Source organism: Tachyglossus aculeatus, chromosome 4, assembly GCF_015852505.1.
Source record: "Tachyglossus aculeatus isolate mTacAcu1 chromosome 4, mTacAcu1.pri, whole genome shotgun sequence".
In the NCBI taxonomy this organism is placed as follows: domain Eukaryota; kingdom Metazoa; phylum Chordata; class Mammalia; order Monotremata; family Tachyglossidae; genus Tachyglossus; species Tachyglossus aculeatus.
The window spans coordinates 107,459,430-107,482,682 of record NC_052069.1 but is presented as its reverse complement, the minus strand read 5'-3'; the positions used below and the strand labels follow the sequence as shown (position 1 = coordinate 107,482,682).

The 23,253-nt window shown below is 49.6% G+C and overlaps 1 protein-coding gene across 1 annotated transcript; it reads left to right on the top strand.

Annotated features, from left to right (window-relative positions):
• Positions 1-3,243: 3,243 nt before the first annotated feature.
• Positions 3,244-22,555, top strand: CARD9 (caspase recruitment domain family member 9). Its single transcript, XM_038745543.1, has 13 exons — positions 3,244-3,384; positions 4,134-4,376; positions 5,257-5,394; positions 6,839-7,143; positions 8,537-8,716; positions 9,236-9,379; positions 10,308-10,433; positions 11,796-11,987; positions 12,600-12,641; positions 14,156-14,204; positions 16,328-16,404; positions 19,959-20,035; positions 22,044-22,555. The coding sequence occupies exons 1-13, from the start codon at positions 3,249-3,251 to the stop codon at positions 22,141-22,143; spliced, it is 1,809 nt and encodes a 602-aa protein (XP_038601471.1). The 5' UTR covers positions 3,244-3,248; the 3' UTR covers positions 22,144-22,555.
• The last annotated feature ends 698 nt before the right edge of the window (positions 22,556-23,253 follow it).

Genomic DNA, 23,253 nt, shown 5'->3' with positions numbered 1-23,253 from the left:
AACAGCAATAATAATAATTATAGTTGCGGTATTTGTTTAGCCCCTACTATGTGTCAAGCACCGTCTGAAATGCTCGAGCAGGGACAGGTTAATCAAATCTGGACAAAGTCCCTGTCCTACATGGGGCTCATAGTCTAAGGGGGAGGGAGAACAGGTATCCCCCTTTTTACAGCTGAAGAAACCAAGGCACAGAGAATAATAATAGTTGTGATATTTAAGCACTTAACTGCGTGTCAAGTACCGTGCTAACTGCTGAGGTAAATACAAGATCCTCGGGTTGGTTACCAACCCTGTCCCCCATGAGACTCACATTTTAAGAGAGAGGGAGATGGGTATTAAATCACAATTTTGAAGATGAGGAAACTGACACAGAGAAGGTAAGTGACTGGCCCAAGTGGCAGTTGAGGAAGGAATTGACTGTCCCAGTTAGTTTGGCACTGGTTTGGACAGAGCAGGCATTGCTGAAAGGGCCTCCTGGTCTCTCAGACTCAGGGATACTACCTCGCAGCTGCAGGCGAGGGAGTTTCTTGCTCTCAGTTAAGTGAATTTCTGAAGGACACGAAGCAGGCAAGACGAGATGAGAACCATGCTGCAAGTTTTTTTTGACTTTTGTTTTTTCAATTCATCTTCCTCTCTGCTTGTGCGGGTTACCCAGGCGGCCAGGATCAGATAGCAATCTGCAGTATCTCATTCCTCATGCTGATTCTCTGAGAGCCCAGAAAGAAATTGCTGGTGTTGAGGGATCACCTGTTGCCTTCTGACCATTCGGTGGAGAAACAAAGGCATTATCCAAAATTATTAAAGCTAAAATGGTGCAGATCATTTAAAACAAAGAGGAATTTTTCCCTGAAAAATCCATGTTCTAGTGAAGCAGCGTGGCTTAGTGGAAAGAGCCGGGGCCTGAGCGTCAGAGGACCTGGGTTCTAATGCCGCCTCCTCCACCTGCCTGCTGTGTGATCTTGGACAAGTCACTTCACTTCTCTGCGCCTCAGTTCCTTCATCTGCAAAATGGGGATTCAGTGCCTGTTCTCCCTCCTACTTAGTCTGTGAGCCCCATGAGGGACCTCTGTATCTACCCCAGCACTTGATAAAGTGTTTGGCACATAGCAAGTACTTAACAGATACCATCATCATTATTATTATTACTACAGCGACAGGAATCTAGGCTCAGTGAAGAATCAGCCGACCTCCAATTGGGAATTTCCATAGTGTACTAATGAAGGCCAAACCCGCTTGCCGTCTGTTCAGCTTCTGTGCAGTGGGAACCTTGGGGATTTTGGGGAGGCATCTGGGGAGGGGGGGCAAGAATGCTTGTGGGGATGCTGGTAATGGCAACAAGCCATTTTCTTTCAGAAAAGGGGGTGCAGAGGCCATCGGAGCAGGTTCAGGGAATCTGTCCTGGGGTCCGTTCTCAGCCGAACCCCTCGGGCCTCGTAACCCCTGCTCCCAGGCATCCATTTCCTCACCCGTAGCATCAGGCAGGATGATTCCCGGAATCCTGAAGCCACGTCATGGTGATAAGATGCAGAGACACCTGTCTGTGGCCGGAATTGGGTCTGCCCCTACAACAGGCATCTTCCAAGCCCGTATTGTCCTTAGAGAAGGTATTGAGTTGGCATTTTTATTTGGTGCCTATAGGGCAATAAGGAATCATTTAGAGCGGTACAAAAGTTGTGATTTATACGTGCGAAGGGCGTAAGAATGAACGAAGCCAAAGAATTGAATGGGACTTGTGTTATTTTAAGGTAGAGTTTTCAAAATTGAGACCGGGAAAGACAGGTACACTTTATTATTAATTTTTTTTTTTGGCTGGAATAACCTCTGCCCTAGAGTGCTAAAATATCTGACATTGTTGACAGGGCTATAAAAATAGAAGCTGGGTTTCACCACTCTGCCATCCTACAGCAGAAAGGAAAAAAATTGTAAGAGAATTAGGGGAAATGAGTTTGCTGTAAGTCACAGGCCGAACGTCAGTCACGGCCATCGCAATGAGGAACCTGACCTGCCCAGCCAGATTATTTATCGACCGTAAACTGTAGGAAGATTTTGTCCTGGACTAGGACTCCTAAAGGTTCAGAAAATGTGGGCCCTCCAAGTCCCCAGCAGAGCAGATGGACAGTCGGAGGACCCGCTAAACGTCCCCTCCCGTCCCACGTGCCCCGACAATCTGACAGATGGGAGAGTGGGAAGCCGCGTGACCTAGAGGAAAGAGCCCAGGCCTGGGTGTCACAGGTCCTAGGTTCTAATCCTAGTTTTGCCACTTGTCTGCCCGAGTGACCTTGGGCAAGTTGCTCCACTTCCTCTTTGCCTCAGTTCTTTCCTCGGCAAAATGTGGGGATTCAATCCCTGTTCTCCCTCCTACTTAGTCCCATGTGGGACCGGATGATCTCGTGTCTGCTTCAGGGCTAGTACAGTGCTTGGCATTTCGTAAGTGCTTAACACGTGCCACAGCTATTGTTAATCCTCAGGAATGGGCGAGGTTGGGAGAGTGGAGGGACTCTGGTTAGGTGGGCTGCCCGCCTAGCCCTCAGGGAAGACTTTCCAGACAAGCAGCATGGCCTAGCGGAAAGACAGTGGGCCTTGGGGACAGGGGATGGGACCTGTGTGTTCATCCCGGCTCTGCCCCTTACCTGCTGGGTGACCTTGGGCAAGTCACTTCACTTCTCTGAGCCTCAGTTACCTCATCTGTCAAAGGGGGATGAAGACTGTGAGCCCCACGTGGGGCAACCTGATTACCTTGTATCCTCCCCAGCGCTTAGAACAGTGCTTTGCACATAGTAAGCGCTTAACAAAGTGCCAGAATTATTATTATTATTATTATCTAACTCCTCTGTGCCTCAGTTTTCCTCATCTGTAAATTGGAAATAAAATACATGTTCTCTTCCCTCCATAGACCATGAGCCCCTGTGTCTGACGTGATTATTTTGCATCTGCCTCAGCACTTAGTACAGTGTGTGGCACACAGCGCCTAGCAAACACCACAATCGTTATTATTAATTACTATTGGTGTTTGCTGGCAGAAGCAGCTTTGCAACCAAACCCAGGAGGGAGATCGGAGTGAAGTGGAGACCATTTCATTTTGCTTTGTTCCGTCTCCTTCACTTGCACTATCTCTGCAAGCCAAGCCTCCATCTCGTCTTCTCTCTCCTCCTCCCCGACGTCTCCAAGCGTCTCCCAGCTTCTCTCCTCCGGGCTCAATCCACTCGCCACCTTCCTGTCACCTTGTGTCCCACCAGGGCCACCGTGGGATGCTGTCCTTCCCCGAGACATTGAGAATTAGGATCAGAGCCCGCTGGAGGAGCCCCCTGCAATCAATCTTGAACGGAGTGTGTAGGGCCCTGGACTTCTTGAGGAGCCGCCACAGAACACCGTCTTCTGGAGCCGGTGAGCGGATCCGCCGGCTCCCAGGGGCTCATGGCCTTCGCGGGTCCTCTCTGGAGAAAGATCCAGCCCCCACTGCCCCCGGCCAAGGAGTAGGGAGAGAAGTCTAGGGTAGAGAGTCTAAGAGGGAGGTCTAGTAGGGAGAGAGGAGCAGAGTGGCCAAGTGAAAAGAACTCTAGCTGAGGAGTCAGAGGACTCGGGTTCCAAAACTGGCTCTGCCAGTTACCTGCTAGGTGATATTGGGCAAATCACTTAACTTTTCTGGGCTTCAGTTTCCTCATCTTTAAAGTGGGGATTAAATCTTCCTCCCTCCTACTTAGACTGTGACCCCCACTTGGGACGGGCATTATGTACGACCCGATTAACTTGTATCTGCCCCGGTGCTTGGAACAGTACTTGACATACAGTAAATGCTTAAACAAATACAATAGTAATAATACTGATCATCATCATCAATCGTATTTATTGAGCGCTTACTATGTGCAGAGCACTGTACTAAGCGCTTGGGAAGTACAAATTGGCAACATATAGAGACAGTCCCTACCCAACAGTGGGCTCACAGTCTAAAATGTCAGAACTAGGGCTTAGCCCTACAGACAGGCTGTGGCTCCGGCTCCAGGCAGGGTCCTACCCTCTAGGAGAACTCCCCATCATCTCGCTTTGGAAGTCCCCGGCACTCCCGCCCCACAGGTGACCTGCCCGCTCTCCCCACGGGCCGCGCCGGTGAAATCTGCCGCGTGTTTCTGTCGCAGCCTCCTCCGGGTGCCATCTGAAGAGAAGTCCCTCCCGGGAGGTCCACTGGGCTCCCGCCATGTCTGACTACGAGAACGACGAGGAGTGCTGGAACACCCTAGAGGGCTTCCGGGTGAAGCTGATCTCCACCATCGATCCGAGCAGGATCACGCCCTACCTTCGGCAGTGCAAGGTCATTAACCCCGATGACGAGGAGCAGGTTCTCAATGACCCCAGCCTGGTCATTCGCAAGAGGAAAGTAGGTCAGTGTGCCAGTACTGGAGGCCGGGCGAGGGGCAGGCAGGAGCAAGCGCTGGTTTTCCGTCTCCCCTGAAAATCAGCCTTCTCTCGTGGGTGTGGATAGACTCGATGGCAAGTGAGTCTCTGGAATTCAGCTGCTCAGTGGGAAACCTCCCTGTCCCTCTCGGCCCCACCGGACTGTGGTTGGGCCTGCCAATGTGAGTATTCATTCTACCTTGTCAGGCTCCCCGAGCAATTCACCCGACCTGGAAACCTTCCCCTCAGATTGGCCGTGAGCCCCAGCCAGACCAAATTTGGTTTTGGAGCTGGGCCGGCGGGGGCCTCGTAGTTTGAATTTTGACTGAGATTCTTTCTTGTCTGCAGTGTGTTTCATTTTAGACCTTGCTTCCTCCGTGGGCCCTTGCTAATTGGTCTGATCGGTTTTCATACCAGACCATGTTTATGTAGCCTGACTTCCTGGCTTGGAGAAAGGGGCCTTAGAGAGATATGGTTTACCACTGCAGACAAACGGAGTCTGACATTTTCCATCCGAAAGCACCGAGGCTGGTTGATGAGGGTGGTCTTCAGTGCCCTTCTCCTTGAGCTCAAACAGGGAAAGGAAGTCCATCTTCTTTCCCAGGCCCCGAGAGCTGGTTCGGTTGGGAACCAGGAATGGGGCCAAGCCTTAGTCCCTCATCCCCACATCCACCCCTGCGATTCCTGGGCCCTGAGAGGCTTCAGAATCCCTCTTTCCTGCTTTCCATCCAGCCATTCCCCGTTCAAGTCCCCCACCGGGCTTCTCCCTCGCTTTCACTCATGATTTAGAGTGCCGGAGGGCTCCGGCGTTCCCTGAGTCTCTTGGCTTCCCTCTTCCTCCTCCTCCTTGCCCATCCTGGGCTGCAGGCGTCCTCTTGGACATCCTCCAGCGGACGGGCCACAAGGGGTACGTGGCGTTCCTCGAGAGCTTGGAGCTGTACTACCCACATCTGTATAAGAAGATCACCGGGAAGGAGCCGACCAGGGTCTTCTCTATGATCATTGGTAAGGTGGGGGCAGGTGGAGGGAGGGTTGGGGGCTCGGGGCTCTCTCTTTGGAAGGACCCCAGGTGTGGGCCTGGAAAGATCGCTTGGGCTTGAACCCTGCCCTGGTCTTCCTGGGAGAAGCAGCAGGGTGGAAGACATGGGGTGGCAGAGTTGCTGTCAATCAATCAGTGAATAGTATTTATTAAGCACTTACTGTGTGCAGAGTACTGTTCTAAGTGCTTGGGAGAGTAATAATAATAATTGTGCTACTTATTAAGTGCTTAGTACAGGTACTGTAGTAAGTGCTGGGGTGGAAACAAGCAGATCGGGTTGGACGCGGTCCCTGTCCCTCATGAGGCTCACAGTCTTAATCCCCATTTTACAGATGATGTAACTGAGACTCAGAGAAATGAAGTGACTTGCCCCAGGGCCACACGGCAAACAAGTGGCGGAGCAGGGATTAAAACCCAGGTCCTTCTGACTCTCAGGCCTGTATTCTATCCACTAGTCCATGCTACTTCTCTTTACAGTGTAACAGAGTTGGTAGACATGCTCCCTGCCCACAAGGAGTTCACAGTCTAGAGGGAGAGACAGATATTAAGATATATTATGGCTATGTATGGAACTTCTATGGGGCTGAGAGTGGGGTGAATATCAAGTGCTTAAAGAGTAAAGATCCAAGCGCATAGGCAACGCAGAAGGGAGAGGGAGTGGGAAAGTGAGGGCTTAGTCGGGTATGGCCTCTCGGAGGAGATGTGATTTTAATAAGGCTTTGAAGGTGGGGAGAGTGGCGGGCTGTCTTATATGAAAGGGGAGGGAGCTCCAGGGCGGAAGGATGACATGGGTAAGGGTTTGGTGGTGAGGTAGGTGAGATCAAAGTACAGTGAGCAGGTAAGGTCACCAAACTTGGGGGCCATTAAGGCCTGATCCTGGTACCCCCTAAAAAGGGGGAGATGGGAGCTCCGGGGCCTCAACACCTGGCTGGAGATTCAGAAGGGCTAAATCTCTTAGTCTTTCTCAGCCTCAGTTTGTTCATCTGGGAAACGGTGATCATATTTCCAGCCTCTTCCCAAGCCTTGGAGGTATCATTCAGACAAATCAGGTGCTGAGCCCCGCAGCTCTTTGGAAGAAGCGGCTGATTTAACGTCAGGATGCTTCTCATTTTGAAAGCACAGGGAAAATCCTCCCCGCTGCCCCCTCCCAACCAGGACTCAGTTTCCCCCTTGGTAAACTGGGCATAAGGAGCGCCTGGCCCTTAAACAGAAGGGGAAATCCAAATGGTGTCCATGTTTCTTTATTCTTTCATGGTGGATTCCCCGCTCTTCCTCCTCTTTCTCCTCCTCCACCTTCTTCCCTCTCCTTCTCCCTCTCCTTTCCCCCTGGGCCCGGGCCCCCGCAGTGGGATCGTGCTGCGGGGATGGGGTTGGGGGCGGCCTCCCGGAATGATGCCATTCCCCGGGCAGACGCTTCCGGAGAGTCGGGCCTGACCCAGCTCCTGATGAACGAGGTCCTGAAGCTGCAGAAGAAGGTCCAGGAGCTGAACCTGCTGCTCAACTCCAAGGAGGACTTCATCAAGGAGACCCGGGTGAAGAACAGCATGCTGCGCAAGCACCAGGAGCGCGCGGAGAAGATGAAGGAGGAGTGTCAGGCCTTCAGCCAGGAGCTCAAGAAGTGCAAGGACGAGAACTACAACCTGGCCATGAGCTTCGCCAAGCAGAGCGAGGAGAAGAATGCGGCGCTCATGAAGAACCGCGACCTGCAGCTGGAGGTGGGTCGCCTCTTGCCCTTCCCTCACCCTGCCCTGCCCCTTCCTTGCCCTCTGCCTGGGTAGTTCCCGGGTGGTTCATTGACACACCTGGCCCTGCTTACACACTTCAGGGGACGCGGTGCTGAGAGCTGCCCCTGGCTGTTAACTGGTAAGCTGCATGGCTCTAATAATCGTCATAACCAAATCGTGGCATTTGTTAAGCGCTTACTATGTGCCAGGCACTGTACTAAGTGCTGGGGTGGGTTCAAGCAAATCGAGGTGGACACAGTCCCCGTCCCACGGAGGGCTCACAGTCTTAATCCTCATTTTACAGATGAGGTAACGGAGGCCCAGAGAAGATAAGTGACTTGCCCAAGGTGACACAGCAGACAAGTGGTGGAGCCGAGATTAGAACCCAGGTCCTCCTGACTCTCAGGCCTGGGAGTCAGGGGTCTTGGGTTCCGATCCCGGCTCTGCTACTTGTCTGCCTTGTGAACTTGGGCAAGTCACTCAACATTTTTTGACCTCAGACTGTGAGCCCCATGTAGTACAGGGACTGTGTCCAACCTGATTTAACTTGTACCTACCCCAGCTCTTAGGGTGCTTGCCACATTCATTCATTCATTCATTCATTCATTCAATCGTATTTATTGAGCGCTTACTGTGTGCAGAGCACTGTACCAGGGAAGTACAAGTTGGGAACATATATAGTAAGCGCTTAACATGTACTTTAATTATTATTATTATTATTATCATTATTATTATTATTACTATTATTATTATCCTGTGGCGGGCAGCCCCTGAAGAAAATTAAGGGTGGAGAAATGGGTGATTTACTTTAGTTTGCAGTGAGGCTGGGTGGGTGGGTGTACCATGGGAAAGAGCCAACCCCTTTGGGTTTGTTCCATCGGCCTGGTTTGGGGGCCGTGGTCAGCTCAAGCGAACCAGTACGTGAGAGGGCAGTGAAGACAGTAACTGGAGGAACCACCACCTCACCTCATTCATTCATTCATTGAATTGTATTTATTGAGTGCTTACTGTGTGCAAAACAATTTACTACGCACTTGGGAGAGTAAAGTATAACAATAGACAGGTACATTCCCTGCCCTCAACAAGCTCACAGTCTAGAGGGGAGACAGGCATTAATATAAACAAATAAATTACATGTATATATCTATCTATATCTATATCTATATACATATATATATATATATATATATATATATATATATATATATATGCCATGGGGTTGGGAGGGGTTGATGTAGGAAGGAAGCAAGTCTGGGGAATGCAGAAGGGAGTGGGAGAAGGAGAGGAGGGCTTAGAGAAGGTTTCTAGGAGATGTGCCTTCAGTAGGGCTTTGAAGTGGGGGAGAGCAATTGTCCGTCAGAGAGTAATTGTCTTTCACCCCCAGATCGCCCAGCTGAAGCACAACCTGATGAAGGCTGAGGATGACTGCAAGGTGGAGAGGAAGCACACGACCAAGCTAAAGCACGCGATCGAGCAGCGGCCAAGCCAGGAGGTGATGTGGGAGATGCAGCAGGAGAAGGACCTTCTACTGGCGAAGATCCAAGAGCTGGAAAACTCCATTAGGGTAAGGACACCGGGGTGGGAGAGGCTGTCGGCTGCAGGGGTGCTGGGCAAGCAGGCTAGTTCCATTCAGATCTCCTCTTGGCCAGCCCACTTCAAGAGAAAAAGAGAGGAAAGGGAGAAAGAAAGAGAAAGAACAGAGCTGAGCCACAGAGCTGAGAGGGACAGAACCTTGATCTGTCGATGTAATTTGGGAAGACAAGCATCCGGGGGCTGATTGATGCTAGTTTCAAGACCATTCACTAATAGAATCTTGAGTTCGAACCTAAACCTATTACAACCCATAATGAGATTTTTGCCAGTGGTCATTTTGCATACTTTAACTCAACGAATTTCAGCAGGGAGCAATCCTGTTCAGCCCACTCTGAACCTCTGATTTATTTGCTTGGCATTCTGAAAGAGGAAGTCTTGAAGGAACAGACCTTGGAGATAGGGCCCCGCAGAATGGCCCACTGAGTCTCTCCCATTGGCCGTTCCCCATTGCTGAAGCCCCTTTTCCTCTTCTCTCCTCAATGTATACCAGGAAGGAAAGAGGGAGAAGAACAGCCTGTACATCACGGTCCTGGAGGAGGACTGGAGGCAGTCTCTGATGGAGCACCAGGAAAAGGAGACAACCATCTTCCATCTACGCAAGGACCTGCGCCAGGCCGAGGCGCTGCGCAACAAGGTAGGTGGCGGGAAGGTCACGGGGACTGTCGAGTCCTGCCTCGGGACCAGAATTCACAAGTTGCTAGTTGAGGTACCAAGTCAGACTGGGCCAAAGCTAAATGCAGCTACATGTCCCTGAGATACCCCCCCCAATCCTTTCTCTCCACCGCTCCTCCTCATTCCAGTTCAGGCCAGGGTACAAAATAGGGAGCCCTATTGACCAGACCTGAATCATATAGGGACGACGGTCTCTTTGGTCCCAGTAGTCCACAGTGGTGATAGTCCATGCACCAAGCCATGGTACATGTCCAGTGCCAGTGGCTCCCCACTGAAAACCAGGGCTCGTCCCCCCTCTGACTTGGCTTGGGCTCATTTCTGGGCTTCTTTGGATCTGGACCAGATCAGAACATGCAGTCCAGGACTCTGTCGGGAGTTGGTTGGGTCAGGGGCCTCTGTCCTGGGCAATCGGCCAGTCAATCATTCAATTGTATTTATTGAGCACTTACTCTGTGCAGCGCACTGAACTAGATGCTTGGGAGAGTACAATAGAACCATATAACAGACACGTTCCCAGCCCACAACGAGTTTACAGTCTAGAGGGCGAGACAGACATTAATGTAAACGTATGAAATTACAGATATGTATGGAAGTGCCGTGGGGCTGGACGGGGGATGAATAAAGAGAGCAGATCAAGGCGATGCAGAGGGAATGGAAGATAAAGAGGGCTAAGTCAGGGAAGGCCTCTTGGAGGAGATGTGCCTTCAATGAGGCTTTGAAGTGGGGGAGAGTAGTTGTCTTTCAGCTTCCACTGAAAGGGCTGAGGTGGAGGGGGGATGACGACCTAGCTGTCCAACTCCAAAACTCCTAGAATTAGACAAGGAAAGGGCCCGGGACACCTTGGTAATGACCCGCCGGTGAGTTTTCCTATCCTGCTTCTCTCACTGCAGTGCATGGAGGAAAAAGAGATGTTCGAGCTGCAGTGCACGACCCTTCGGAAGGACTCCAAGATGTACAAAGATCGCATTGAAGCGATTTTACAACAAATGGAAGAAGTGGCTATCGAGAGGGACCAGGTACAATTAATTCCCCAGCCCAATTTGGGGATTTCGCTTTGCTCTGTGGGTCCAGAGGGCTCGCTGTAAAGCACCAAGTGAGGGGAGCAGGAAGACAAATGGAAACCTCAGGGATTTAGCACCAGAAATAGATGCCAGATCTGCAGCCTAGACTGTAAGCTTGCGGGCAGGGAATGCTCAGTGGAAGGAGCACGGGCTTTGGAGTCAGAGGTCATGGGTTCAAATCCCGGCTCCGTCACTTGTCAGCTGTGTGACTTTGGGCAAGTCATTTCACTTCTCTGGGCCTCAGTTCCCTCATCTGCAAAATGGGGAGTAAGACTGTGAGCCCCCGTGGGACAACCTCATCACCTTGTAACCTCCCCAGTGCTTAGAACACTGCTTTGCACATAGTTAATAAATGCTATTGTTATTATTATTATTATTATTATTCTCTCCCAAGCACTCAGTACAGTGCTCTCCACCCAGTAAGTGCTCAGTAAATACAATTGAATGAATGAATGTTCAAAGGAAGTCATAGAATTTCTTTCCCTGGGGGTTTTTAGAATCAGGAGGGAGTGACCCATCTTTCCAGCGTCAGAGGCACAGTCCCTATGACCTCGTGAGGTCCCTTCAGACTCTGGGATTCCAGCTGAGCTGTGATGAAGAAACTGACCTTGGGCTAGGGAATTCTGACCTGATTAACTTGTATCTATCCCAGCGCTTAATACAGTGCTTGATACATAGCTCTTAATAAAATACTGTTAAAAAAAAAAAAAAGCTCCCCTGGATGGGGATGGCTCAATCGCCTTGGCCAAGGGAGTCAGTCAATCAATCAATGGTATTTATGGAGCGTTTATTATGTGCAGAGGACTGTACTATGTGCTTGGGACAGTATAATACAAAATTAGCAGATACATTTCCTGCCCTTAATGAGCTCCTCAGATACCTCAATCGCGTCTATTTCGCCCCTGACCTTTCACCTACATCCTGCATCTGGCCTGCAAAGCCCTCCCTCTTCATATCCGACAGACAATTAATCTCCCCACCTTCAAAGCCTTATTGAAGGCACATCTCCTGCAAGAGGCCTTCCCTAACTAAACCCTCCTTTTCCTCTTCTCCCACTCCCTTCTGTGTCTCCCTGACTTTCTCCCTTCATTCATCCCCCTCCCAGCCCCATAACAATTAGGTACATATCTGTAATTTCATTTATTAATATCAATGTCTGCCTTCCTCTCTAGACTGTAAGCTCATTGCGGACAGAGATCGTGTCTGTTAAATCGTACTCTTCCAAGCTTTGCCCATAATAAGCACTCAATATATATGATTAACTGACTGACTAACGTGCTTACAGTCTTGAGGCGCCGATTTTCCTTTTGGGCCTAGGCCATCATGACCCGGGAGCAGTTCCACCTGCAATATTCCCAGAGCCTAATCGAGAAGGACGGGCATCGCAAGCAGATTCGCGAGCTGGGCGAGAAGTGCGATGAGTTGCAGCTTCAGCTGTTCACGAGGGAAGGGCAGCTGCTGTCCATGGAGAGCAAGCTGAAGAGGCTGCAGCTGGAGACCCCCAACCTGGTAAGGGCTTTCCTCAGCCCCTTTGCTTTAACCCAGCCTGGAGAAAGGCAGGAGGAGGGCGGTGGGAGGAGGATCTGGGGTCCCTTCCAACTCTCCGCCTCTCATTTCGACATCCCACCTCGAGATGGGAAAGGAGAAGCAGCTTGGCCTAGTGGGTAGAGCACTGGCCTGGGAATCAAAGACCTGGGTTCTTTTGCCTGCAGGGTGATCTTGGGCAAGTCACTTCACTTCTCTGTGCCTCGGTTACCTCATCTGAAAAATGGGGAGTGAGACTGTGAGCCCCTGTGGGACATTGACCGCATCCAACCTGATTAGCTTGAATATACCCCAGGGCTTAGTAGAGTGCTTGGCACTTAGTAACCACTTAAAAAATGCCATAAAAAAAGTGGGCCACCCCAATGCCCTGTCCTCTGGTTTGCCCCAAGTTGGAAAATAGGTCTGCTATAGGCTTACATTCATTCATTCATTCAATCGTATTTATTGAGCGCTTACTGTGTGCAGAGCACTGTACTAAGCGCTTGGGAAGTACAAGTTGGCAACATATAGAGACGGTCCCTACCCAACAGCGGGCTTGCATGACATGAGGGGTTCTCTTTTTGCCTGTCACCCCAGAGTTCAGACTTGGAGGAGACGTCTCCCAGGAACTCGCAGGAGGTGAGTACGGTTAGGGGTGGGGGTTAGAAAGGATGCTGGGATCCTGGCACTCTGAGGGGGGCAGCTGTCGCTGAGGTGACTCTCAGATAATGGATCTTGAGTTACAGTGGAAGCCCAGAGACTTGGCGCTGCCTTCAGCTTTCTGTGCCCATGGAAGCAATGTGGCTTTTAAGGGTTAAGCTACGGACCTCTCGGTGCTAGTAATCTGTGATACTGAGGTGCCCGATCCCATGGGCCATTAACTCCGGAGCATAAGAACATAGGCCCATAAGTAACGACATCCTGGGCTAGACCTCGGGCCCACCCAGACTGTGATGCTGGGTCAAAGGACACTCGAGGAAGCAGGTGGTGGTTGCTTTCCGGGCATCCATCTAACATCCCAAATAGCAGCTTGCATAAAGACATTTGCAACAGCGTAAGTCCCTCCCATCTTAACTCTCTGCACTTTAATAAAGTGTCCTCCAGCTCTTCCTCCCCAAGCCCAGGGATTTAGGTGCAGACTGACTTTACTCTCCAGAGGTGCAAGTGTCATCATGAAACAAGATTCCCTTGTTCTGTATTGGACAGTAAGCTCATTGCAGGCAGAGAACGTGCCTACCAACTCTGTTGTATTGTACTCTCCTGAGTGCCTATTACAGGGCCCTGCACTCAGGAAGCGCTCAGTAAATCGATTATGGGACCTTCAAGGGAGGAAATGACAGTCCAGAGAAAAGTGAGATCAGAGTTATGGTGAAGTTCTGATCAATCAATAATATTTGCTGAGCAGCTGCTGAGTGCAGAGCTCTGTACTGGGTGTTTGAGAGTGTTACAACAGAAGTAGAATCAACCAATCAGTTGTATTTATTGAGTGCTTACTGTGTGCTGAGCTCTGTACTAAGCGCTTGGGAGAATACAATATAACAGTGTTGATAGACACGTTCCCTGCTCACAATGAGTTTATAATCTAGAGGGACAAATCTAGACAGAGAAGACACAATCCCAGCCCTCAAGCAGCTTACCATCTAGTGTGGGGGGGGAACAGAAAATTTCTAGATTTCTAGATAGAAGGAAGAAGAGAATGGAAGGATGGACATGTGCTTTAATATTAATCATTCAATTGTATTTGATCATATCCACCAACTTTATTATATTGAATTTTCCCAAGCACTTGGTACAGCGCTCTAGACTGTAAACTCCTTGTGGTCTGCGAACTTGCCTACCAACTCTGCTATTGTATTCTCCCAAGTGCTCTGAAGTGCCCTAGGCATAGTGTTCTACACAGTAAGTGCTCAATCAATACCATTGATTGATTCATCTGAGTCTCTTACATCTACCCCGGTGCTTATCCTTAACGGAGTCCATCAAAGAATAATAATGAGCTCAATCCTGGGTCCCCTTTGGGGTGAGTTAGGTGGTTATAAGAGAAATCTAGGCCTCGTTAAAGTGTGCTTTGCTTGATCAAAACCCTGTTTGATGGGGACCTCGGGAGGGACATAGGTCCAGTGCTGATCGAGCTCTTTGTTTCCACCCTGTAGCTGACTCTTCCCCGGAGCCTGGATGAGGACGCTCAGCTCTCCGACAAAAGTGAGCCAGCCATCCTTCCTTCCCTCGCGATCATCGAGAAATCCCCAGGAGAAGGCTCCGATTTGTAGGGGAGAATGAGTGGGAGCGGAGCCAGCCGGGTCCGGGGGAGACAGGCAGAAGGAGAACTGTTTTTCCCTACTGGGTGAAGTCAACAAGAGGAGGAACAGAAAGGGATAAGGTTTTCACTGCGGCTGGTCAACGGGGCCTTGAGCGGGGCAGAGGTGCCAGCAGGCAATAAGAACCGGACAGGTTGGCCCCGGCCTATGCCTCTCAAATGGTTTTACCGATGGCCTCAGCTCTGAGAGGTAGCGAAAGCAGACAGCAAGGTGGGTGGAGCTTTGCCTGGGCCTGATTGGGAGGCGGGTGATGGAAACTCCAGGCTGCAGCTGTGGAAACCCGTGGTCCCCTTGGGCCTCCATTTTGAGCTGTGGATTTAGCCAGAGAGTGGGCAGGTGGTACATCCGGAGTCGCCAGCCTGCCTGCCTCTGGGGAAGCAGCGAGTGCAGGAGCTTTCCAGCGTGCTTTTTGGGAACTTCAGAAAACTGTGCTCTCACTGGGGAGAGTGAGGGACTCTACAACAGTACCTGGCTAGGAAAGGAGCTGTAAGAAGGACAGGCAGAGTGGTCTACTGGAAAGAGCACGGACCTGGGTTCTAATCCCAGCTCTGCCACTTGCCTGATGCGTAATCTGGGGCCGGTAACTTCAATCCTCTATGCCTTCGCTTCCACATCTGTAAAATGGAGATTCAATACCAGTTCTCCCTTCTACTTAAACTGATAGCCCCATAAGGGACCTTATTATCTTACATCTGCCCCAGTGCTTCCGCAGAGTAATCACTTAACAAATTCCACAGTTATTATTATTAATGAAGGTCAGGGAAGGGGAGAAATAGAGAAGAATGGGGTCAGGCAGAATTGTGAATGATAGTTCCCTGAACGTACAACCTCTAGCTACAAGTACAGAGCTGTGCAGTCTGCTGGGGCTCCACCCAGGTTTGCTGCTGATTATGTCAGTTTTGTGTTCAACCCTGGGACGAGGCTGAGGGTCCCCTGTGGTGTTCCCCAGGGGAAGTGGCAGAGTCCTATTCTCTGCCCTTCCTAAACAAGCAGAAGGTCCGACAGGCGTTTCCCTGGATGGGAAAGCCGGGCCTTGGGGCTGTGCTAATTCAGTGTGCGTCAGTCATACCTTGGCTTCTGGTGGGAGAGAAGCGGTGTGGCCTCGTGGAAAGAGTGCAGGACTGGGAATAGTGGCTTAGCGGAAAGAGCACGGGCCGGGAAATCTGAAGGACCCGGGTTCTCATTCCGGCTCCACCACTTGTCTGCTCTGTGACCTTGGGCAAGTCACTTAACTTCTCTGTGCCTCAGTTCCCGGATCTGTAATGATAATTGCGGTAGTTGTTAAGTGCTTACCTTGTATCAAGCACTGTACTGCTGGGGTGGATACAAGCGAATCAGGTTGGACACAGTCCCTGTCCCTCATGGGGCTCATGATTTCAATCCCCATTTTACAGATCAGGTAACTGAGGCACAGAAATGTGAAATGACTTGTCCAAGACCACATAGCAGACAAGTGGTAGAGCTGGGATTAGAACCCATGACCTCTTGACTCGAAGGCCCATGCTCTATCTCCTAAGACTGTGAGTCCCATGTGGGATATTGACTGGGTCCAACCTAAGTTGTTTGTATCTACCCCAGCGCTTAGTACAGTGCATGGCACATAGTAAGTGCTTAACAACTACCATAAAAAAAAAGAGAGGCCTGGGATATAATCCTGTTTTTGCCACAAGTCTGCTGTGTGACCTTGGGCAAGTCTATAAATTTGCAAAATAGGAACTCAATAGGTCTTCCTCTCCCTTAGACTGTAAGCCCCATGTGGCATGTACTGTGTCTATCCCAGGGCTTAGCATATTGCTTGTCACTTATTAAGTGCTAAACAGATACCTCTCTAGTAGTAGTAGTAGTAATATTGGCAGCTACACTTTTTTTCTGCAGGAGCCTGGAAGCCGTTGCTTTCCTGAGGGGCCTTGTTGGTTAGTGGTGGGCCAGGGGGGTGAAAGGGGCCAGCTGGGATCAGACCACAGGCCTGGCTGAGCCCTGGAGACTCACTAATTCTGTTTGTTTCAGATTGTCCTACCGAAGTGAGACTTGTGCACCCATCGTTGGCCGCTCTGGAGAAGGACCGGCTTTTAGTTTCCCCCAAGGTAAGAGAGACCTCTTGCCCCCTGCCCTATTCTGGGTGGCATTTGGGACTTCCAGGGGATGTTAATGTCCAAAACTTCACTTCCCCTCCGCTGCTGATGACACCACCGTTCTCTCTGTCTCAAGCTTCCAACTTTGGCATTATCTTTGACTTCTCCCTCTCTTTCAATCCCCATACTCCATCACTAAATCCTGTCAGTTCTTCCTCCACAACATTTCTAGAATGCTCCCCTCCCTCTCCACCCAAATGGCCACCACGCTGGTCCAGGCCCTTGTCCTGCCCTGACTAGAATACTGCATAGGCCTCTTTGCTGACTTCTCTGTCTTCAGCCCCTCCCCTCTCTAGGGCAAACTTCATTCTTGCCACCCATATCGTTTTTCTAAAATATTGTTCTGTGCGTGTTTCCCTCCTTCCCCAAAACCTCCAATATTCTTCCATTCATTTCTGCATCGTGCAGAAACTCCTGACTCTTGGTTTTAAGGCACTTAATCACTTCACTCTTTCTCTTCTACTTATCTACTCTCTTCTCCCACCAAGCCCCAGTTAACACACTTTATTCCTCTTAATGCATTCATTCATTCATTCAGTCGTATTTATTGAGCACTTACTGTGTGCAGAGCACTGTACTAAGCGCTTGGGAAGTACAAATCAGCAACATATTGAGGCGATCCCTACCCAACAACAGGCTCACAGTATTGAAGGGGGAGTCAGATAACAAAACAAGTATATGGGTGTCAATACCATCAGAATAAATAGAATTATAGCTATATACACATCATTAATAAAATAAATACAGTAAATATGTACAAATAAATTCCAACCTACTTACTATGCCTCATTCTCATCTCTCTTGCTCCCACCCACCTTCCACCTTGGAACTCCCTCCTCTTTCATATCCAACAGACCTCTGCTCTCCTCATCTTCAAATGTTCATCTTAAAATCAGGAGGTCTTCCCTGACTAATCTCTCATCTTCCCCCAGTTGCCACTTGAGGGCCACTTAGGCACTTGAGAACCCCTCCCACCCCCCACAATAACGCTTAGGTAAATATCTTTACACTCTATCACCTCCTCCTGTCTGTAATTTGTTTCAGTGTCTGTCTCCCCCACTAGATTGTCAGTTCCTTGTGGGCAGGGATCTTGTTCACTTTCCCAAGCTTTTAGTATAGTGTTCCGCAAACAGTAGGTGCTCAATGAATACTCTTCATTGATTCATCGGTTGATTGATCTTTAATGTATATGCCAAACATGCAGTAGAGTGCTAGGCTTCTAGGGTCAAATGTACAAATATTTGCTCCCCGATTAGTCAGCCTGAAAGTACAGTAGGTAAATAGTCCTGTTGGAGAGAAGGAAAAGGAGGAGGAAGAGCACAGCTTCTTCTGGGGTATCCCTGTGGGAGAAGGGAGGAGCAACAAAAGCTGAGTGGGAAGAGGAAGGGTGAGAATTCCCATTTTAGATCCAAATGGGGTGCTCAGTCTTATAAATGAAATCATCTCTCCTAGTGGAGTCTCCTGGCCTTCTGTCTCTCATCCTGCCTAGCTGCCTCTCATCCTGCCTGTTTTTCGCTCTCACTGCCTATCCCAAGAGCAGATGCAGAGAGCTATAGAGTGGCATATGCAGTTGTAAATCCATTCTGTCAGGATCTTTCTGCTCTTCACCAACCAACAATCCATCAGTTGTATTTATGGAGCACTTAGTGCAGTGTTCTGCACAAATAAGTACTTGGAAGAGTCAATGTTCAAGAGCTTGTAGACATTCTCTGCCTGTGAGCTTACAGTCTAGAGGGGGAGACAGACATTAATATAAGTAAATAAATTATGGATATGTACGTAAGTGCTGTGTGGCTGAGGGAGAGGTGAATAAAGCACGCTAATCCGTCGCTCTGGGAAATGATAGGATTTTTTTTCAGATTAGTAAATTGCGGGTCAGAATTGTCACCTGTCCATCAGTTTTACATTTGAATAAATGAAACATGCCAGTGCAAGTGTTAAGACATTAAGAAATAGGGAAGAACCAACTCTGGACACAGGAGAGGGTCATTGTTCAAAATATTGTAAGGCCACAAGCACTATCCCAACTTCACCCAGCTTAGTATTCTGCCAGTTTTATATTGATGTCTGCCTCTCCCTCCAGGCTTTAAGCTCGTTATGGGCAGGGACCGTGCCTGCTAATTCTGTTGTACTGTACTCTCCCAAGCGCTTAGTACAATGCTCTGCACATAATAGTACTCAAGAAATACGATTGATTGAATGAGAGGCAGCCAGACAGAGAGGAAGGCAGAATGAGCAGCAGGAAAGCAGAATAAGAGGCTGAGAGGCAGACAGAATTAGAGGCAGGCAGATAGAGACAGGCCTCTCAGCTGCCTTTGATACCCTCCGCCTTTCTCCTGGAATCATTATCCAACCTTGGCTTCACTGACACTTTCCTCCCTTGGTTCTCCTCCTGTCTCTCTGGCCACTCATTCACAGTCTCTTTCCTGGGCTCCTCTTCTGCCTCCCACCCACTAATTCTGGGAGTCCCTCAAGGCTCAGATCTGGGTTCCCTTCTATTCTCCATCTACACCCACTCTCTCGAAGAACTCGTTTGCTCCCGTGGCTTCCTTTGAGAAGCAGCATGGCCTAGTGAATCAAGCACAGGCCTAGGAGTCAGAAGGCTCTGGGTTCTAATTCCAGCTCCACCACTTGCCTGCTGTGTGACTTTGGGCAAGTCACTTAACTGTGAGCCCCATAGGGGAATTGGACTGTGTCCAGCCTGATTAGTTTATATCTGACCCAAGCTTAGTACGGTGTCTGGCACATAGTAAGTGCTTAACAAATGCCTTTAAAAAAAATGGCTTCAACTATCGTCTCTATGCAGATGATTCCTAAATCTACATCTCCAGCCCTGACTTCTTTGTGGTCTCCCATTTCCTCCAGCCTTCAGGACATCTGTGCTTGAATGTCCTGCCAATACCTCAAACTTAACATATCCAAAACAGAACTCCTTATCTTCTCACCCAAACCCTGACCTCTTTCTGACTTTCCCATCACTGAAGAAGACAGAACCACCACCCTCCTGTCTCACAAGCCCATAGCCTTAGCACCCTTGCCTCATCTCTCTCATTCAACCTACATATTTGATCTTTCACCACATCCTGTCAGTTCAACCTTTACAACCTTGCTAAAATCCACCCTTTCCTCTCCATCCAAACTGCTACCACGTTAATCCAAACACTTATCCTATTCCACCTTGATTATTGCATCAGCCTCCTTGTTGACCTCCCTGCCTGCTGTCTCTCCCCACTCCATACTTCACTCTGCTTCCTGAGTCATTTTTCTACACAACTGATTTTCTGGCAACAGCCCGCCTTGGCCCTCTTCCCGCTCTGGCCTCTCCTCGGGGACTCAGGAACTGTGTTGAGGGTTTTGGGGACAATGTGGCAGGCTCCATCCGGCCTTTCCGACTCAGGGAAGCAGGGTCAGTGCACAGCCCAGGTTCTAAGCGCTTAGTTCAGTGCTCTGCACGAATGAATGAATGAATGGGGCCTTTATTAAATCTGACCCTTTTCCCTTCCCAGGAAGCTAAAGTAAGCAACGGAGAACCCCCCGACAAGGAGCGGCGGCGGATGAAAGACAGCTTTGAGCACTACCGCAGGTACGCCTCTCCCTCTTTGAGCCAACCTTGTGTCACTCATGTTGAAAGAGTGAGGGTGTCTGTAAGGCAACCAAACTCCTAGCTTGCAGGACGTCTGTAGAACCATAGCTTTATAGAATCCCACTGCTGTCAGGGACCTCAAGACGTCATTTTATCCAGCCCCCTGCCTTTAGGCAGGTAAATGACTCACCCTTCCTGATGGGTGGGTATCTAATACTTCCGTAAAGATCTGGACTCCTTTGGTAGCTCATTCCAAGGCATTGTATCACCTTGGTAATCTAAAAGTTCTTCCTTATATCTACTTGAATCCTCTCTTGCTTGAAGCCCAGTTCTGGCTTCAGTGAACCAAGGACTTTGATTTATGGATGGCGCTTTTATTCCCAAAGCACGCTCACGTCACTCATTTTTGCCCTCACAACAACCCTGAGGGGCAGGTAGAAAGGCAGGTAATGATTAGCCCCATTTTACAGATGAAGAAACTTAGGTACAGGAAGGGTAAGTAACTTGCCTGCAGTGATCCAGCAGGCTGCAGGCAGTGTTGAGATTCAAACCCGGTGTTCTTGATTCCTTGGGGAACTGGAAAAAAACCCTTCATCTACTTGAAAACAGATATTAGATCATCTCTCAGCCTTCTCTTCTCATCATCATCATCATCGATAGTATTTATTGAAGCTTACTGTGTATAGAGCACTGTACTAAGCGCTTCTCTTCTCCAGATGAAACAGCCCCAATTACTTTCATTTTTCCCCATCATAGTAATCCTTTTTGTTTATTTCTCCTCTGGTCTCTCTCCAGAATGAGAGGGACCAAAACTTAGGCAAGTCCTCGAATAAGGATCTGACTAATGCAAAGGGTAACAGAAGACATCCCAGGACTGGGTTGGCATTTTTGACAGTGACATTTCAGTGCTGACTCATGGTCAACATGTGGTCACTTGTGAACCCTGCTCTTTTTCTGCTGCCCCTGGCCCTACCTCTCTTGTGTTGGTGGGCTGTGCTCTCATCCTATCTTTCCCCATCTGATCCTGATTGAATTTCAGCCATTTCTGTAGGAACGTTTGCCCCGTTGGTTTCAGTCACTTGGAATTTTATTTCCACCTTCCAAAACGTTGGCTACAGGTGTGGCAGCTGTGTCTGTGGAGTGTGGAGCAGACCTGGGGTGGGACTCCCAGTGGGGTGGGGCTAGGAAGAAAGTGACACACTGAGACACATACAGGCCTGGAGATGTGGGCAGACAGGGGCACACGCATGTGCACATGAACTCACACATCGGGCCATGGAGGTGAACATGCAGAGACACATGCACTCATTTGGACATGTGGAGCCAAGGAGGTGGACATGTGCGTGCATTCACACAAACATGGAGCCAAGGAGGGGGTCATGCAGTCACCTGCACACATATGGGGCCGTGGAGGTGGACATGCAGACACACACACGAGCCGTAGAGGTGGGCACATGCACAAATACATGCACGCACACGAACACTCATGGCTATGGAGGTGGGCCTGCAGCCATATACACAGGGTGGGGAGGGGGAAACAGACTCACACAGAGCTAGGGACACAGGCTGGGGAAGCATTTGGGGTTTGGCAGGTAGTCCATTTCTGGCCTGTGATGGACGCAGAGTGTCGGTCCCTAGTTAAAGGCTGGGGAGAGCCAGGGAGGCCAGTCACCCCAGTCCAGTTCCAGTTCCCACTGCTGGTTGATCCGCGACCCCCCTCAGTTGTGGGAGGCAGAGCAGGCAATCCCAAATTCCCAATTCCTTGAGGGTTGGCGGGTGCGGCCAGTACCTTCCTTGCCCTGCCCAGAATTGGTGTCTCAGGTTGCCAACCTTTACCCCAACGTGATGTTATTCACACGGTGCTCTGCTGCCCGCCGTCTGAACCAGGAGAAAGTTGACTGATTGACGGAGTGTCCCAAGTCTTCACGGTCTCTCTCTGTAGCTCAGGCTCTCATTTAATTTGATGGGCGTCTCTCCTCACCTCTGCGGTGTTTCCTCTCCTCTGCAGAAAGCGGGCCCTGAGAAAAAATCAGACCAGCAGACACGTGGGAGAAGTGGATTGGGACAACACCACGGGAAGCGACAATACCGACACCGAAGGCTCTTAGCGCCCATCCAAGATGCCATCTCCTGGACCTCTGGGCCTCCTCTCCAAAAGCCCCCTCCGCTTTCCTCCCGAATATTTTTAATGTTCTCTTTGAGACGCACGTCCCTTTTATGTTGGAGGAAGCGATAACGGTGCTGGAATCCCGAGGAGGGAAGGACCCAGCGTGAGGTTTGGATGGAGCGGGAGGGCGGTGATGACCAGAGAGGACAATCCTTCCACACTACCAGTGTGGGAATCTCAGTGGTTTGAATCGGCACAGGTTTGTTTTCAGACTTCCTTTCGATATCACCATGGGCCCCGAATCCAGGGAGAAAGAGAACATTTGACTGCCTTTGACTGCCCAAACTTTTTAGAGAAACAGAGAGAGGTTTAGGAGTGTTAACGGGGGTTAGGGATGAGCAGGAGGAGGATTGGCTAGGTAGCACTGTGCTCTCTTCGTTTTCCCATGTTAGTAAAACATCTCTGGATGGAGAAAAATAAATGAAGGATAAGTCTTAAGTGCCTGGATAACGATAACTTCAGAACTTTCAAAACATGGTGTTGGCTGTGAAAACGTGTGTGTGTGTGTGTGTGTGTGTGTGTGTGTGTGTTTATACAACAGCTTCCATGGGAAAGCATTCCCTCACCATCTTCCCTCAGCTTTCAACAGCGTGGAAGAAAAGTCTCAGTCGATTTCCGGAAAGTATAAACCAATAACTTGTGCCAGAACAGCACAAATGACAAAAATAGGAGAACAAGCTGGACAGGATAATATCTATACCGATATTTATGGTGCTTTCCTTCAGTAAACAAGCTCCCAAAAAGCCTGATTAAAGATCCCCAACCGGAAATTAAAGGCACCTGGCCCCATTCCAGGGTCTGGTCCTAGGGGAGGAAGAGATGATGCAAACTGTCCTGTCATCACCCCAATCCTCTGCTCTTCCTGCCTTCCTTCAGAGAGTCACAGGGAGTTTCTTCTAGTTGATACTTGTTGGGATCACATCCCAAGCCTTGCCCTACTGTGTCCTTCCCAGCACTGACCAGGATTTATGGGGGTCCTCTAAGATGTAAACTCATTATAGGCCAGGAAGTTGTCTACCAACTCTGTTTGTGTTGTACTCTCCCAAGTGCT

What these genes read in the sequence shown, in the direction of transcription:
- CARD9 (XM_038745543.1), top strand. Translation starts at nt 3,249, where the DNA reads ATGCTGTCCTTCCCCGAGACATTGAGAATTAGGATCAGAGCCCGCTGG. An exon ending in AACACCGTCTTCTGGAGCCG is followed by an intron (nt 3,385 to 4,133) that starts GTGAGCGGATCC and finishes TTTCTGTCGCAG; the next exon opens with CCTCCTCCGGGTGCCATCTG. An exon ending in CATTCGCAAGAGGAAAGTAG is followed by an intron (nt 4,377 to 5,256) that starts GTCAGTGTGCCA and finishes CCTGGGCTGCAG; the next exon opens with GCGTCCTCTTGGACATCCTC.